At 37.2% G+C, this 17,819-nt stretch overlaps 2 protein-coding genes across 4 annotated transcripts; both read left to right on the forward strand.

Annotated features, from left to right (window-relative positions):
- Window positions 1-824: 824 nt before the first annotated feature.
- On the forward strand, window positions 825-13,453 carry LOC105703156 (serine/threonine-protein phosphatase 6 regulatory subunit 3). 3 transcript variants are annotated; one of them, XM_012431312.1, is made up of 20 exons: window positions 825-963; window positions 1,106-1,281; window positions 2,164-2,243; window positions 2,479-2,630; window positions 2,726-2,847; window positions 3,203-3,373; window positions 3,454-3,629; window positions 3,971-4,084; window positions 4,167-4,302; window positions 4,454-4,606; window positions 4,729-4,842; window positions 4,932-4,996; window positions 5,332-5,530; window positions 5,812-5,898; window positions 6,143-6,240; window positions 6,348-6,429; window positions 6,509-6,692; window positions 7,632-8,016; window positions 8,736-8,897; window positions 8,985-13,453. In XM_012431312.1, exons 2-19 carry the CDS (start codon window positions 1,222-1,224, stop codon window positions 8,881-8,883), a joined length of 2,526 nt encoding a protein of 841 aa, XP_012286735.1. In that variant the 5' UTR covers window positions 825-963; window positions 1,106-1,221; the 3' UTR covers window positions 8,884-8,897; window positions 8,985-13,453. The 3 variants fall into 3 exon arrangements, with proteins under 3 accessions (XP_012286735.1, XP_012286734.1, XP_012286736.1); XM_012431311.1 differs by having other exon boundaries at window positions 8,736-13,453; XM_012431313.1 differs by having other exon boundaries at window positions 6,161-6,240; window positions 8,736-13,453.
- A 2,573-nt stretch (window positions 13,454-16,026) lies between these two features.
- LOC105703160 lies at window positions 16,027-17,747 on the forward strand. Its single transcript, XM_012431325.2, has 3 exons — window positions 16,027-16,471; window positions 16,928-17,005; window positions 17,146-17,747. Exons 1-3 carry the CDS (start codon window positions 16,197-16,199, stop codon window positions 17,432-17,434), a joined length of 642 nt encoding a protein of 213 aa, XP_012286748.1. The 5' UTR covers window positions 16,027-16,196; the 3' UTR covers window positions 17,435-17,747.
- The last annotated feature ends 72 nt before the right edge of the window (window positions 17,748-17,819 follow it).

Genomic DNA, 17,819 nt, shown 5'->3' on the forward strand with positions numbered 1-17,819 from the left:
AAAAAACGGTGAAAGCTAACGTACGAAATCAGAGGGTAGCACACGATGCGATCGCGCGACCCTGCCCGTGAGCAATCTCCCAACTCATCTCTGTAAGCAATCTCTCAACTCATCTCTGGTATATACAACTAGTGCATTTACACTATCTACCCTATGCCGATTTTGTAACTCCCGATGTTAAATGTTAGGTTAAACGCCATTTTACTCCAGTTTTACTGATAACAACGGTGTAAAATAGCATTTACACGACATTTAGGCCCTGTTCTTCAACTCGAGATAACTGAAGTTTATCTGGTTACACCTGATTTAACTGCTGGAAACCAATTAACACTAGAACTACCAGCAGATTTCTTTGGCTGTGATGGGTCACTTAAAACCAGTCATTTTGACTGGACTTAGTAGTTGCTAAACTCAAGTTAACCGGAATTTCAATTATTTACATCAAGTTTAAATCAGATATAAACTAATTAATCGAGTTATGAAATCGAGCTTTGAAATGCATAAACGTCGTTTTACGCCTGTCTTATCAGTAAAACAGGAGTAAAACGGCGTTTATACAATGCTTAATACTAGTAGTAATAACCTTGATTGCTGTAAAACTGGTGTAAGGCAGAATGTGTAAATGTACTGCCTGGAAATCTAGTACCATTGCATTTTAGAACACGACTAATGATTACCAATCACGGTATTCTACAAAATCCACCAATCAGATTTACTATTGCATATTGAATTGCGTGTGCGGCTTGTATTTTTGAATTTACATTGAAAAGCAACCGTGAGCATCCGTTAAATGGCGTGAAGTTAGCCGTGCGTCGACCCTTGATCGTCCTCGATCGTGAATCGACTGATGTCGACTCGAGTCGACTCCGCGAGCCACTACTGTGGCATACGTCAAAGTTTAGCTCTCCGTCTTTCTGCTTTTGTGTAAAAAGTGACGTTTTTGGGCAGAACGCTGTTAACACAGTAAATTTCCCCTTCTATCTGTCCACCGTAGCGTTCATGATAATAACCTGTAATCGCTTAATGGGGGATCATATTCGCTACTTGGGTCGGCGTCATGGCTGGCCCCTTTCTCGCACAATGCATTATATTAGTTTTTTTCCAGTGAGCTTCCCATGCCAATGCCCTGATTATATCAGAGCCTAATTTCGATTTGTTGATCACGATCCAAGAGAGGGCCGCTGAGGAGTGGATGCGGTGAATTGAAGTAACGGCTCTATCATGTTCTGGACAAATAATTATGTATCGTCACCTCAGATCGAGGCTCTCCTTAATAAAAAGGTGAGATTTTCTGTCTTGCAATACCCCGAGTTTGAGTAACGATCTTGCGATTCCTCAAGTTCAGGCTGTAAGTTGCTCCGATCTATTGCAGCAATAGACGAGCATTAATATCATCCCGATCGACATAGTTTAAATTACTGTATAATTGGTAATACGTAAATTCTGTTGCAGTGCATAAGTATGTACTCCGTATCTTGATGAAGTATTACATAGAGAAATATATTTATTCTTACATCTGGCTTTAAATTTGTACCATTCCTTAAGTTTAATATCTATTCTTTGGTTATAATCGCGTCAAGGTAATGATCATGTTTTAAAACTTTACCTATACACATAAGAAATAAAGAAAAGTGATAATTAAAAATTAATTTTGTTGGGATATGATATAGATATATATTATGAATGAGGGTCAATTTCTTGTTGAAATTAAAGTATATTCTTACTTTTTAAGCCACTGTGATTTTATTCTCTGATTTATCTGACCTTCATGGTTATGGCATGATAAGAGAGATATGAAATAATCAAATCTCATTTTATGTTATGTCAAATAACTTCAAGTGATGTGAAATTTGGTTTCAATTGTCACGTTAGAAATGGAAATGAGATTGTTACATTTTATGAAGCCTTATATATTTTTTTGTTATAGGGTTTAATTAATTTTTTTTTAAGTATTATAAAATTAATCAATTTTGGGATAGGATGATAAATCTTTTTCGTCATTAATTACCACACTGTCTGCCACATTAAGTCCATTTGTTTGGTTCATAAGGTAATGCATTTCTAAGTAACATGGCAACTTTTTGTATTAACTTATAAAATTTAAATTTGATCTTATCCTTAATAATATGACAAGAAAACTATTGTTTTTTTTTATCTTTTTAGGATGTCACCTTGCAAGAACTAATGGATGAAGAAGACATTTTACAAGAATGTAAGAGTCAGAATAAAAAACTTGTGGAATAGTAAGTACATTTATTCAGTTAAGTTTTAATGCGTCTGCCATTTTATTTAATTATATTTAGTTGCTTAGTAAACATAGTAGTCAGTTTGAACTAATTAAATATATGCTATCCAGTTTACCGATGTTTTTAAGTTGACATGAAACTCTTACGCATTGGTACTGCAATACCAAACGTTTATGTGCTTACATTATATACTTTTTTGTCTTTACGATGCTTTTTTGTTTTACATAATTAGTTTAACAAGGCCAGATGTAATGGAGGAACTGGTGATGTTGACGTTGAAAGAGCCTCCAAATGATGTTAACGAACGTTTGCGATATAAGTATCCAAATGTTGCGTGTGAACTTCTTACATGTGATGTACCAACCCTCAACGAAAAATTAGCAGGTACGATTAAGCTTAAGTAACATTAGAATTCTTAAATTGAAAGTCATGTTTAAATAAATATAGGTATTGATACCAAGCCAAAATTTTAATTTCAGGTGATGAGTATCTATTATCAAAACTGTATTCTTTCATCGATACGGACCAACCTCTGAACCCCTTGCTTGCGTCATTTTTTAGCAAAATAATGGGTTTGCTCATAGCACGAAAAAGTGATCAGGTGAATATGTTGCTAACATATTAGGAATTCTACTTATAAGAAACAAAGCCTTCTGATGGCAATTACTACCTTAACACAATTGTTACTAAACTTGCAGCTAACAACGCGTATTAAAATCTTTTATAACCTTTTTAACAAGCCACCGTAGAATAAGCATTTACAAAGTCAGTTTTGAACTCTAATTTTCATATTATAAAAATACCTGAAATGCATATTTAAGGTTCTACTCAAGTTTTTCATGCTTGAATATTCCATATTGATTTATATTGCTAATATGAGTACAGTTTATTAATCATATTTTGTTCCGCTTTCCCTCCTTCCAATCCAATGTACCAATCTGGTTTTTTTCAACCAGAACTGGTACTCCTATCAGTTCACTTGTCTACAGGTATTAGAGTTTCTGAAAAGCAGGCAAAGATGCGTCGATCGACTTCTACAGCATCTGGAAACCTTGGCGATAATGGATTTGATCTTAAAATTAGTTACGCAAGTTGAAGGCAGTGAAATGCGACAAAATACTCTAAACGTAAGACATCAACTCTGTAACGCAGTGTGTACATTTTGTTCCTTCTGACATTGATATTTCATTCTTTCCACCTCAATCAGTGGTTAAATAGCCAGGAATTAGTACAACGATTGGTGAAACTATTGTCACCCTCTTCTGACTCTGCAAAACATACCAACGCAGCACAGCTACTTTGCGACATGATCAAAGCAACGAGAGAACATCGCCTATCGATCGAACGAACTGGTCCCGACCCTATTCTTACCACTTTGGAGTCGTAAGCATTTACCAAAAATATTTCCTTCTACCAAAGTTAAATTATTAGTAGGGCTGTAACGAAAGTCCTTATATTGAAAGCAAAAGCGAAAGAAGACAAATCGCATACAACAAAAACAAAACCGAATGTTCGTTACAACCCTAATTATTAGATGTGTTCTAATCATTACATTTTTTTATAATTTATTAAAACCAATAATTTGATGTAATTTTGGTGAGTTGATCATTTAAATTGTTTATTCAGTGCCTAGTGCTTGTTTTTTTTTTTTTTTCTTTTAATAGAATTATTTTCAAGACTATGTTTCCAAGTCACACGATTCAGTTTGAATATTCTTTATTCAGAGGAGAGACGGTGGCCCTTGTGTTGGAGACAATCTTAACGGGAGACAAGCTAGAAAGTAGCATCATCGGTGGGATCCAGTTGCTTCTCGCCTTGTTGGGCCAAAAGGCAAACAAGTACGATTCGCTTAATTTTCAATGTGTATTATTACTCGTCAATGATTTCTGATTGAAACTTGACCTCCACTGATACTTCCAGTACTTTGAATGAGGGCGAGATGTACGGAAATGGTGCTGGCGAAGACGTGATCGATAACGAGCAACGGATTAAAATTTCAATTGCAACGATACCTTATCTGGAACGTCTCCATCAACTCCTTCTGGACCCACCACATGTAAGTTGGTCTGTCAGTAAGTTGCGTGCAGTAATTATCGGAGATCGTAAGTTATTGCAATTAATCCACATCAGTCGGTAATGCTTAGAAGTCACATTTAAAGTGATTATGAAAGTGATATTGGATAAGGAGAATTATTCGTTATTTGTAGAAACCGCCGGTTAAAACAACGGCTGGGCTTCTGCAGTGTCCTTTTGGTAATACTCGTTTACACGTAGCAAAATTACTGGTAGCACTTTTATCTACGGAAAATACAACAATACGAGAGAATCTGGCTGATTTAAGCACGTACCAAACATTGTTGGTAAGCGTTTTGATATACTTACAATGTCGTTACGCTTGAGTTTTTTTTTTCTTCTGTTAATATTTTTGTACAATGATTTTTCATTTCACGATGTGTTTATGAAACACTGTTTTTCTTTTCAGGACCTATTCTTCAAGTATTCATGGAACAATTTCTTGCACACGCAAGTAGAACAGTGTTTAGCCTTAGCTATTAAATGTGATCGTGAAGATACTAATGATATTATTTATGCTCACGTGAGTACTCGACATTTGTTTTATCCAATATCTCTGTACAACGAAAAAAATAATGTATATATATTTAAAATTGACGTCTTCTATTTTAGATATTTATAAAATGTAGGCTGATTGATCAGATTTTGGATGCATGGGATAGAAATGAAGATAAGCAGTAAGTTCACCCTATGAACAAATGTAAAAATGATGATTTGAATTTATGCGTAACTTGCATGTTTTTATTTTTTTACATATATTTTTAATGAAGTTAACGATCCATCAAATTGGAAAACAGCAGTGCCACTCAAGGGTTTAGATAATTTCTACACACTTTTGGAAGTTTCTTGTCAACTAAGTAATTTTTATTTCTAAATACAAAGGGTTACCTTAAATTTTTAGAGAGCATAACATGTATATGGATAAAGAATGTAGACTTTTGTGACAAGTTAATCTGTATATAATGTATAACACGTGTGATTTAATTATATCTTGTTTACCGTTTATTTATAGAATTAAAGGGAAGAGCATAAGGCAAGGATACATGGGCCACATAATCAATATAGCTAATAACATTGTATCTCAATGTGAGAAGAACAACGTCCTCGACACTTTCTTGAAAGTAAATCTGCCTACAGAGAGTCGCAATAAGTGGGAGACACTTGTGACTACACAATTAGTAGAAGTAAACAAAGCGCAAAATGCACCTTTGGTAAGATGATTTTCATTATCGTGGAGTTAATAATTATACGAAAGTCTGCGAATAGCAAGAGACTGCAATCGATAATTACTTAAAAACACGCCATCAAATGATATTTCATGGAGACAGATTTCTTTAAAAGACGTGTATTATATTAAAAACCTTCATCTGGAAATTTCACTCTGAAATCATCCGATTTAGAATTTTAGCTACAATTAAGAATTATACAAATCTTTCCGCCCGTTTATAGAAATAGCAGGATGAGTTTTTAAATATTTGCTTCTGAATTACAGGGCTCACAGACTCAAGCTTATATAACGAACTCAGAAGAAAATCCTGACGAGTACAATTCATTTTCCCATGACGCTTACATACAACAGGTAAATTATAAACTTACACCGAGTAGTAATTAAAATACTTTTTTAAGTGGAGATGCTTATGAGAGATTTAAAGTGCATGGCAAGGGAATAGACAAGTAGATTTCTACGCTGAGAGTGTTTCAAAGATCTTAACGCGATTACTGTGGCTTTTTGACTCTATCTCTTGGAAGTCAAATAGGACATTCAGAGGTGCGACACGAATGAAATTTCCTTTTTACTTTTGACCTATACTATTGTACTTCAGATGTACTCTCACTATCAGGGCCAACAAATGACTCCTCAGTATCTAAAGAACTATGGGTACCGTGACGACGAGTTTAACGACAGTAACGATACGTTCCCGTATGTATATAATTTCAGTAAATTTACAACCATTACGTATTGTAAAATCCCGTGGATTTGTTACTTAGTCTACGGCTATAGGGTTTCTAATTGATCACATATTGCAGTACTCCAGATGGTCAGATAACCAATGTAAATTTCACCCTGAACGAGGAAGATCTCGATGAAAATGAGGATGAGTTTAACAAGGTATGTACTTCGTTGACGATAAACAGAATTTACATTATAGAAAGAGAAAGAGAGAGAGATTTTGTGATTGTATGTAAAGGTTTGCCAGCAAAAGCAAAAGGCTGATCTGGAAGAAGGTGGGGGAGGGCTCGAGTGGGGAGACGACGTCACTTTCCAAACTGTGATAGACAAATGGCCTTCAAAACGGGTACCCTATGAATCCAGTTCCTCCGAAGATGAAGATGATCCCCACGACGTACACATGGAGTTCGATTCCACTGACCGTAAGTGGTTTTATATTTTTTATTTTTTTTTTATATTTTACTTTTCTTCTTTGCTGCTGACTGTAGAAGGTTCATGCTGCTTTTTCAACTATAAAGATACGAATAAGTAAAAATTAGTCGAATTAGCATGTGAAAACTACGTCGTATTTCAAGGACGCCAGGTTGAAATAAGCATCTACCTATCTAACGATCTATCTACAAAGATACAGAATATTGACAAAAACAGTCTTACTGTCATCCTGCACATCTATATACGTAGAACTACATTTGGGTGATACGAAATGGGAAATATAATTATATATGCTATCATTTATCAGGTGACAATTCATGACACTGTAGGTTCAATGGCCATTCATGTTGTAACCATCAGTCGGCACCAGGAGGTTACTCGCGAAATCTAAAATTCGATTGGGATGGAAAAATGATTGACTGAAAACAGTGGGGAGTTTACGGGTTTATTTCTTGATGTTCAAGAAAGCTCTGTCCTGATACACAAATTTAGGTAACACGAAGCCTCGCAAATATACCGGAGAGTAGGCGAAGGTTACAGGCTATTGGTTCCCTCAGTGTGACGTATTAAAGTTTTCCAAAAGCGACGCGTAGCGGGAAAGGACGAAACTTAAGGGGGTGTAATATTTGTGATATTCGGAAGATCCTTGGAATACAAATACAATTGCGCGTTTGATTCTGATATATGCCCTTTTCCGTGACATTCGCATATCTTTGGGAGATTCGTATAATTTCGTGACATTTGCACTTTTTTGCGATGTTCAGTTCCTCAATGTACTTCCCATACCTATAAACGAACGGGAAAGGCGTAGTTCTACGTTTTAATGATTCCAGGGAGTCAAAACGACCAGAAGCGTATCATCACATCAAGTGCGACGCTCATTCATTCATTTTAATGTGTTTAATTCTTTTCCTCTTGAATAATTTCAGCCTGGGATTCTACCGAGCCGGTAACTAACAATGCTATATTACCAGAAGTGAACCCTTGGGACGTGGTTTCCTCGCAATCGGTAGAGCCTACTGGATGGGCAAATTTCGACGGTTTCGAAAATTCATCAGGCCCACCTAAACCCGAGAACGAGTCTTGCAAAGAAACCAAACAGGAGGCGCCAGTTGCTTCCTCGTCGATAGTTGAAAACGTTAAGCCGAGCAGTGAAAAGGAAAAAGAGGCCGAGGATGAAGTAAAGGTGCCAGAAGTTAAGGAGTCATTGCCACAGTCTTCCTTGACGAATCTCAATAGTGAAAGAAATGTTACTGTTGATTCTGTAAATACTTCCGACAGTAACGCCAATCCTAGTGACGTAGAGGATAATAGGTACGGAATTCACAATTAGTAAATTATTAATTTAGCTCGTATCTTAAATCGTAATTGGCAGAAAACTCAACCCTGTTTCTTGATCGAGTCATTACCCAGATAACACTATTGTACCTAAGAATATTCTTTAAATCTTTTAATATACTCCGGATATTTGGAATATTTAGTGAATATGCTGTATATACATTCATAAGCCAGAATATGCTTTGAATATTCTTAAAAATTCCACGTTCCATGAATATCCACTGTACATCTGAAGATGATATGAAAGGCGCTGAGAAATTTATTCGACGTCGATAAATTAAAATTCATCTATACCCTTTTTGGTGGTAACGCCATTTTGAATACCCAAGTGGTAACAAGTTGGCGCGTCGCGTTACCGACATTTATATTTATGTTGGTCTTTTAGATCGACGTAAAACTGTTGAAATTTTTTGTTCTAAAGACGCGTTAGCCATGAGACAAGTCAGCATTCTCTTGCAATCATTGGTGAAAGTATTTTCCATATTTTCCCATCAGATTCTGTAATATTTCATTTCTACGGTATTCTAAATTGTTCGAGATAGGTCCTGAAAGAATTCTAAGCTTCCAAGAAGCATAAAACAGCGAAAACGTGCACGGACCACGCCATGCTGGTTCTAGTATCCGCGTTTCTAATACATAATGCGTAAATTATGCTTAATGGATAATTGTTAAAAATGGTTCGCTTAATTTCGCAGGTCTGGCACGAAGGAGGGCAACGAAAGGTGCTCGCAGGATTTAGCAAATGTTCCAACAAAGTCTGAAAACCCATCCGACATTGCAAAAGAAGGTTCGGAGAACCCTTCGACCGCGGAACCCGTAGTCGCGTCCAAGGCATCCGACTAAAACTCTTCCCGGAGGTCCGAACCAGCAATAGTGATAAACCATATCAGATCGACCTTACACCATACCTGAGAGGATACCTTTATATTTCTATTTCTCCTTAGAATTGGGTTTATGCTTTCAACGACGCCGCACCCGGGGCACTACGATCAATATGGCAGGGTATCGTTAACTTACGGTACATGACCGAGAGGACTATTCACAATGCTCAATTATAGTTAGCGAATTGTGTTTTAAGGAGTCTATTTAAGTGCGCTCGCCTGTTGTTAGCGGTCCAATTACGATTCGGTCTTCGCTATTTGTACATACAACGCACGGAGCTGGAAGCTTTGTAATTAAAGTCCAAAGGACTGTCACTGTCTGGTATTCGATTGGTCGATAATATCTGGATATACGGCGCGATTAGTGCCATTTTTATCCGTTACTATCGTACGGAAAGTGTGTGGAATGATATTGGGCAGTATAAGACGCTTATTATATTGGAAAAAGAAAATAAGAAATTTATCTATTCATTTCGCATTATCAGCTGTTAATAAAACTGTAGTTTATCCTGGAGAGGAATACTGGCGAAGTCCAAAGTGGAGTGTAAGCTTCGTTGTGTTTGATGTTCCGTTTATTTTTCTTATCGTTACGGGCGGTTTGCTTTTAGAGAAGAGTTTACCTACGAATGTAAAAAGTGACTCACGCCGATTAAGGGTGACAGAAGAAAGCATTTTCTAGTTCATTTTCCTTTTTGCTCATTTAATAACTCGGTCGAACTCTTACAACGTTGTGATATATTTCGAGTGGAAGCACTGTACCGAATACTAGAGAGTGCAGGATTTTCATTGAAATGTTACAGTTATATTCCAATTAGGACTTGAAAGAGAAGATTCAATTGAAACATTACATTTCCGAGAAATGCCACTTTATTTTAACTCGATAAATGGTTTAGCTTGCAGGTCGGTTATTTTGTAAATATTTGAAGACTAAGTCGCGAGGGTGTTTAAAATGATATAGGATGTCTCTTGGAAGGAGACTTTCGAAAGACACTCCGACAAAGGAGGTAACTTCAAATTATTTTCTAATAGTATTTTTTACACATCTACTGCAGATTTCGTAAATTTGCAACTCCTTCACTCCGTGCGTTAGACACTGGAAACTGAGTATAATATAATTTAACTGCAATTGTAACTGAGTAATTAAGAATTGTTGATATCAGGGGTGGATACATCCCCGTGCACTATGCTCGACATCTTCCATGATTAGATTACCAATAATTTTGAAAGTCAAATATTCCATTGCAAGGACACGCAATTAAAGGAGAAGCGCATTTTTCTAATAAACCAAAAACAATGGTGCTGTTGCAGTTTAATTACTCAATTACAATTCTACCTTCCCCTGAAGGCTGGAAGGACCAATATTCTCCTGTATACAGTGAAAGATGTAATCGTTTTAGACATTGAAAGAATACCTCGCTCTTCCGGAAGTCGAATTCACTCGGAAACACACTTATCCTGAAGAGTAACCGTTTGAGGAAATTAAGAAGAAAAAACAAAAAGAAAGAAGAAAAGAATGACGTCGATGAAATTGTATTGATTTAAAAAACACGTAAACTCTAAAGTTCCCTGGTGAAAAGAAGTGATAAAAAAAAGAAAAACTTCCATTAAAAGGAATGCATTTCTCCTAGTGCCGTTGATGCATTGTTAGCGACGTCTTTCTCTTTTTTTCTTTCTTTCTTTCTTTCTTTTCCTTCAATCGGCGCAAATTTTGCGAATATCTCCCCAACGCCATCTGGTGTATCCGCCGTGGAAGTTGGTGGTCACTCCCAGTTGCAATTTCCAATATTTTCCGAAAAACTCTGGAGCGTTCTCGCTAATGTTAATTCACATTTAGGCATTTATATAAAGAAATGCGAGGCTTTGTCCTCGGCACGAAAAAAAAAAGAAGAAAAGAAAAGAAACGCCCCTCGTTGCCTGGCGCTAAATCCGCGCCAAACAAGTTAGAGTACAATAAGATATATTCGTGCCGCGATTATACGAATGCTAATGTCTCTCGATATCGCAAGTTAGACTGCACTGTAATTAAATATCATGTAAAGTTACACAACTAATCATTGTATAAAAGGATCATATTGAAAGTATCGATTACTTTTAAGTAAAGGGAATGATAACTACAATTATAGTAATACTAAATAATACCACGCACGATAAAAATTACACCGGGTACACTTGTAGGTAGGTGTAGTGCTGTTTTAAGTGGCTTCTCCTTTACTTCGAATTATATATATATATATATTTTTTTTTAATTGAAAAGTTTCTACGCCTTGGAACGGGTCGTTGTACCGCCCAATTTGTTGCAGTATAAATGCGTCGTACAATTCGTTTACTTGAATCGTACCGAGAGTTTACCCTGAACCTATGACAGAATGTTATTAAATTATATATCCATATGATAATATATACACGGGCAGGTTGATTTTCCGTATTTTTTGTTTCTTTTTTGTTTTCTTTCTTTGTTTTCCCCCGATCGTTCCCACCGACTAACCGATTAGCCGGCATTGCATGTACAATATTCTGTACTTAAAATTCGTTGCATTTAACCGCATTGTATTAGTCTTCGCCGTAAACAGAGTTGTGTAATTTTACGTGAGATTTTTTTTCATACAGTGTGCTTGGATTGTTTAAATCCCTCGGGCTGTGCCTCGAGGAATGCGCGGAACAAGTATTACGCAGCATTGTATACCATAATGTTTTTGTAGGTACCATGGATGTGAGGCTATTTAGAGAAATCTAAGGAAAGACGCGAAACAGATAAACAGAAAGAAAAAAAACATCACCATAGTCCGATATATATATATGTATATTAATTCACGACGAACTACAGTGCTTTTTGATACATCGTAAGCGAGCGGCGAGGAGAAATTGGGTGCAGTGCCTAAAGCGACTCGGATCGAGTGGGAGAGAGTTAGAGAAATTGCGGGAGATAAGAGAGGAAGAGAAACAAACAAGAAAACGAAAAAAATAGAAAAAAAAAGAAAGATAGAAAGAAACAGAAATATGTATTCCTACGCGCCACGTGATGTAACGCGAGATGATATAATTATATTTTTATTATGTTCAGACACTCGGCGGGTTCTTTCGCGGACCGTGGTAGGAAACGTCACCGAAACTGACAGTTCTTGACCACGTGGTCGACGCCCACGTGGGTTTGACAGCTGTCGCGTGGACGAAAAGTGGACGATTGTCGGTCGACGAACTTCTACCTCGACATTTAATCGAGTGCGAATCCATTCTATCTAAACTTTTCTATCCTATTTCGGGTCTAGCTTCGATTTCTTTCACTTTTCGCTCCCGATGATCGACCACGTGGCGTGCCATGCGAATCAATTCAGTTTCCCACCGTAACGCAAAAGTATTTCGTATATACATTTCAGACGTGTCTATGCCGAAGGTCTGTACACACGATGAGTCCGTTGCCTTTCTGGGATGTTACAAGAGCATACCGATTAAAATTGTATCGAGATATCGTCGGGATTTTAGCTATCGTGACGAGTGTCGGGAAGGAAGGAAAAGCGAAGAAAAGAAATATGTATGGGAAATTATTACCGATTTGGGAGAAGCGATGTTTGATATTCCGTGCGCGTCGTCCCTAGGGTCCGAGTATGTGCGTTTTATCGAGCCTCGATTGGGCATTTTGTTAACTGCGGAGGAGTTATTAATCGAGGGCCGATTAATTGATAGCCGAACTTCGGTCCTTCGGGACTTCCTCTCGGCGGGGGATGTGCACTTTGTTAATTACGGAAACGCGAGGAGGAAGAGGGGAAAAAAAAAGACATAATCAAGATTGTTCAGAGTTTCTTTCCCACGCAGACATTTTATCAGGGTGAAAGGTGCACTTCGTTAATTGTATAACAAATAGAGAGAGAGAGAGAGAGAGCCGCGTGCCGCTCCGCAATTCATTTCCGCGTAGATATTTTACCAATGTGAGATGTGCGCTTCGCCAGTTGTACAAAAAGGAAAGAAAAGAGAAAAAGGGTGAAAGGATTGATCGACCATAATGAATTCCTTGGTGCACGTCTCTGCCAGCCTCTGCTCCCCTCTATGGTTTATTGATAAGGCGAGGCGTGCACCTCGTTAATTGTACAAAATGCGGGAAAGCCATAATTGATATACTTGGTGCACATCTCGAAAAGTTCTTTCCTCCCCCCCCCCCCCTTCTAGATTTTATCCGAAAGTTAGGTAATACACGCACTTCGGTAGTTGTTAATGGATTGATAACGGCAGGGAAATGTCGAGGATGAGGTATTTGTATATGTATACACGGGGTGAACGGACAAAATGAGCGGAGAGCTGACAAGAGCTCCGAGGACCCTCCAACGAACCGAAGAATGAATTTCATTTCGAGACGGTGCAAGTGCCAAGTAACTTAATGGTTAAGGCTTTTCTAAATGCGATTATGTAAATTGCGTTCGGCGTTTTAACGGTGATTTTCTTCTGCCTTAATAGAGACGTGCACGAGCGACATTGTGTTCACGGAGTTGTGCGCGACAGCGTTGTACATAATTCGTAAATAAATAGAAAGTACTGTCTTAGCCCCTCGTTGTGTCCCGATCTTTCTGACTGTTAAATTGTAACAAGGAAGAGACAGACATGGAAGGTATTATAAAAGAGCGAGATAGTACTGCAGAGGGAGGTCGACTACGTTGGACCCGTGTTAAAGATATCTTCGTAAACCTACTCGAAATCGAAACTTATTTTCTGTACATGTTCATAACTTAAGATGATATGAAAGGCGCTGAGAAATTTAATCAAAGTCGATAAATTAAAATTCATCTGTACACTTTTTGATAGTAACGTCATTTTGAATACTCAAGTCAAGTAACATAAGCTGGCGCATTCCGCTATCGAGATTTATGTTTACGTTCGAGTCTTTTACAGTCTACGTTGATAATTATACGAACTGAAGCGTTCCATATGTCATTTCAGTAAAGTAATGATAAAGAGATCGATGTACAACTGTCGAAATCCCGTAAATTCATTATTCTAGCGACTGTTTAGGACCACCGTCGCCATCTGTGACGATTAGCTGCAACTAAATTTTTGCTCTAAAGACACGCGTTAGCCATGAGACAAGTCAGCATTCCCTTGCAATCTTTGGTGAAAGTATTTTCCATATTAACTGGAAACAAGTTGGAATGAGATACCAATATTAATGAGCAACGATTTTAATGTCAATTCCGCCATGCATGAACACAGTCGCTGATTTACTTCTTAGACAATAAATTGAAATTAAATAACCCTAACGAAAACGTTTGCGCAGATTGTGCTAATATTAAAAGACAAAGATTAATATAAATAGTAATTAACTAAAAACAAAAAGCGTTTCACATTCCGATCACTAACGTGCCTTGGGAAGTTTAGCTTAAAAAAATATAAATATACAGATATGTGTCATTGAAGTCACATAACGTATTAGAGAGTTCATAGAAATCCATAAAAATTATTTAATTCACGCCAAGTGTCCTTGTTAGCCGAATTTAATCAATTTCTGTAACGGACGTTTGCTGTAGACTGAAAAATATCAAACGGTTTTATTTAACGTTATTATGGATTATCCTTATATTAATCGTTATAATTGGTCTCGCAATGTTGTAATTAACGAGAGGTTGGCTGCTGCGTGTCTTTTTCCTCGAACGATGTGTTTCTTGGAAGGCGGTGAGCGAAATCGAAGGTGCATTAGGTACACTGGGAGACATCAATGCCCTCTCATCCTGCACAGGCGATGCCGCGTCTGCAGGGGAGGCATTCATGTCCGCCATTGTACATTTAAAGTGCACGCGCCGCCGATTTACAAAATCTTCCACGGGAGGAAAGATTCCTATTCACATATGTTTGACGAATTATCGCCTTAGGAAAATTCCCCATGACGTATCGAAATTTACGCGCCGCTGCTAATTTAATAAGCAAAAGATTCGAAGCGGGCTGGCATTACGAGTTAGCACCAATTATTTCCTTCAAATTTACCACCACTTTGTCATACGTCGGCACAAGCATTTCTTACACAAAAGCCGCTTTATATTGGAGTCTAAAAGAGATCGAGGTCTCCGTAAAACTGTTTAGAAAAGTACAATTTTAACCTTCTGTAAATAGCCTATGTAATGGGCTCGGCCTGCTGTTTAGAATCATTTTACGGTAGACTCTCGTATAACGCGACTAATATGTTACGCCCTATATGAATTCGCATTGTAGGAAATCGTGCTGTATGGGAATTATTCTCGTGTAACGCGCATAATGTGTTTTGTTATTTCACACGTTATACGAAGAAACGTGTTATATGGAAACACTAGTTTCCCGTATAACGCGTCTATGTTACGCGTATTGTACTGGCATTTTTCTCGTATAACACGCATAATGTGTTTTGTTATTTCACGCGTTATACGAAAAAACGTGTTATATGGAAACACTAGTTTCCCGTATAACGCGACTAATATTTTACGCCCTATATGAATTCGCGTTGTAGGAAATCATGCTGTATGTGAATTATTCTCGTATAACGCGCATAATGTGTTTTGTTATTTCACACGTTATACGAAGAAACGTGTTATATGGAAACACTAGTTTCCCGTATAACGCGTCTATGTTACGCGTTATAGGAAATCGCGTTGTAGGAAATCGCGTTGTATGGGAATTATTCTCGTATAACGCGCATATTGTGTTTTGTTATTTTACGCGTTATACGACGAATCGCGTTGTATGAAAACAGTACTCTCCCGTATAACACGGTTAATACATTACGTGCTGTATGAATTCGCGTTATAGAAGATCGAAGAAAAGTGGCATAAAAGTTAACCAATGATCTAGTATATAAATTAAAATGGGAATTTTTTTCAGTGTACATCGCATCATAAGATGTCGTGCCATACGGGAATTTTTCTCGTACAACCCGCGTAATGTTTTTTATTTGCAGCGTTGTAAGAAAAATCGTGTTATATGAAAACAGTAGTCGCGATATCTTTGACGCGTTATAAGAATTATCTCGTATAATTGAACTAAAAAAAGTTTCCCATCCATTCTTACTTTCATTTCTACCCAGCAGGATAATTGCACAAATCGGCGCAATATTAAAACAAGATATTAATCTGTGTATGTATTTCTTCGTATTAACTTTAATAGGCCGCTTACAACTTTGAAATACCCATTGTAGTTGAAAAACATGTTTCAGAGCTTTACATCACGAGTCAATGAAAGTAACGCAAGAATTGGCTATATTCGGTACAGAAAATGTTATGGTGGGAGAGAAGCGTTAACCAGATTAGTTTGCAAGTATAAAAGAGGATGGCACATTCCTTGAGGACAGTCGTAAGTTTTCTTCGGGTCTCGTCAACAGTTATCGGAGTTCGAGTGGATCGGTTCAGGCTCTCCGATATGATGCTGCTACTTTTGTATATCTTCCAACTCTCTCTAGCAATACCTCTGCCTGATTCCCAGGACTCTACATCGGTCCTACCAAAAGATCTCAACTCTACGTCACTCTTCGATCCTTTTGAAATTACTCCGAATGGGTCCACCGATGTTGATGTTAACCCCTCGAGTCCAGCAACTGGCGACTTGTAAGAGATCTAAAAGCATAGTTTTAATGACAAGGAATATTTCAATTACGTTTTTACGATCATCTTACGTGAATATTTTTGTCCACATTATTTGTAAAGTTAAGGTGACATGAAAGGGTCATACTGCGCACGTGCATATATATACATTTTAAAACTTCAGCGCGTGATTATGGAGGTCCTAAGGAAGAACGTGGTGTTCATGAAATTTCATTCAAAAGAAAATGTATTCTTGGTTCTAGTCTGACATAAAGACAATTTTTTATTAAAAATGAAATTTCACGAGCACCATGTGCTTCCTTAAGGCCTTCATAATCACGTGGTGAAGTTTCAAATGATTCGGTGAACCCAATTTGTAGAAAAGTCTTATAAATATTTTGACGTTTTATGTATATAGACCGACCCTTTCATATCACCTTAATTTAATAAACGATAATTAATTCACTATTTGAATTTCAGATATGTAATAAGAGCTGTTGTCTATGAAGTTGGAATTCTTACAAGCCCTGATAATACTACCGATGAATCTACAGAAAAGTATGATTTCTTTTATTGACTTTTAATAACGTTTCTATATGTAATACTTTAAAGTCTTTACGTATATATATATATGCACTTTTATAATACTGAAAATAGTCAAATTTTCTTAATAATTGTGGAACCAAAATGGTTTTTAGGCACGAAGAACTCAATATTTCCCTGTTTGATCCACCACGCAAGGAGGATGGGGTTCTAGATCTTAGCAAACTCTTTTTACCACAACTTGATGCAAACAATCAAACCGATTCAATACATTCACTGCGAAAGAAACGTTCTGATGATTCCAGCGAAGAGTCTCACGAAGAATCATCTGAAAGCAGTACGGAGCAAGCATTAACGACTTCACAGTCTTCGTCAACTGTTCGATCTTCTTCGACTCCACAACATCCAGCGATAGAAGACACAGCAGCTTTTCTTTTTTATTAACATCTATGTCCTCTCCATGAATCTTGTAAATACTTGTACAGAAACAAATCGTATTTGTATCGCCATTTGGAATTTAAGTATTCATTATATTAGGAATAAGGCTGCTTGATACCATTACCGGTCTCTCCACATTTTATTTCTTGTATTTATTATCCCTAAATTATATCGCAAGATATTTTTAAGTTCCATTTATATTTCACTTTTGGCTCATCCCATGTCGTAATTTATAGGTGTTTCTTAACTAGTTCAGGATTGTTTCGCAATTGCAACATAGTTACCACATAACTTTGCGAGTAAAAGAGTATTTACCAAAGTTGCATGAATTGAATTTCAATGTTTCATACATTCAATGTACAACCAAGTCCCTTTTGTGTGGAGGAAGGTT

Source organism: Orussus abietinus, unplaced genomic scaffold (genome assembly GCF_000612105.2).
Source record: "Orussus abietinus isolate OABI.00-Male unplaced genomic scaffold, Oabi_2.0 scaffold575, whole genome shotgun sequence".
Taxonomy (NCBI): Eukaryota; Metazoa; Arthropoda; class Insecta; order Hymenoptera; family Orussidae; genus Orussus; species Orussus abietinus.

Coding starts and splice junctions, on each gene's coding strand:
- LOC105703160 (XM_012431325.2), top strand. CDS start 16,197: ATGGCACATTCCTTGAGGACAGTCGTAAGTTTTCTTCGGGTCTCGTCA. Junction 16,472..16,927: donor AGTCCAGCAACTGGCGACTT/GTAAGAGATCTA, acceptor TTTGAATTTCAG/ATATGTAATAAGAGCTGTTG. Junction 17,006..17,145: donor ACCGATGAATCTACAGAAAA/GTATGATTTCTT, acceptor AATGGTTTTTAG/GCACGAAGAACTCAATATTT.
- LOC105703156 (XM_012431311.1), top strand. CDS start 1,222: ATGTTCTGGACAAATAATTATGTATCGTCACCTCAGATCGAGGCTCTC. Junction 3,374..3,453: donor TGCGACAAAATACTCTAAAC/GTAAGACATCAA, acceptor CACCTCAATCAG/TGGTTAAATAGCCAGGAATT. Junction 4,997..5,331: donor GATAGAAATGAAGATAAGCA/GTAAGTTCACCC, acceptor GTTTATTTATAG/AATTAAAGGGAAGAGCATAA.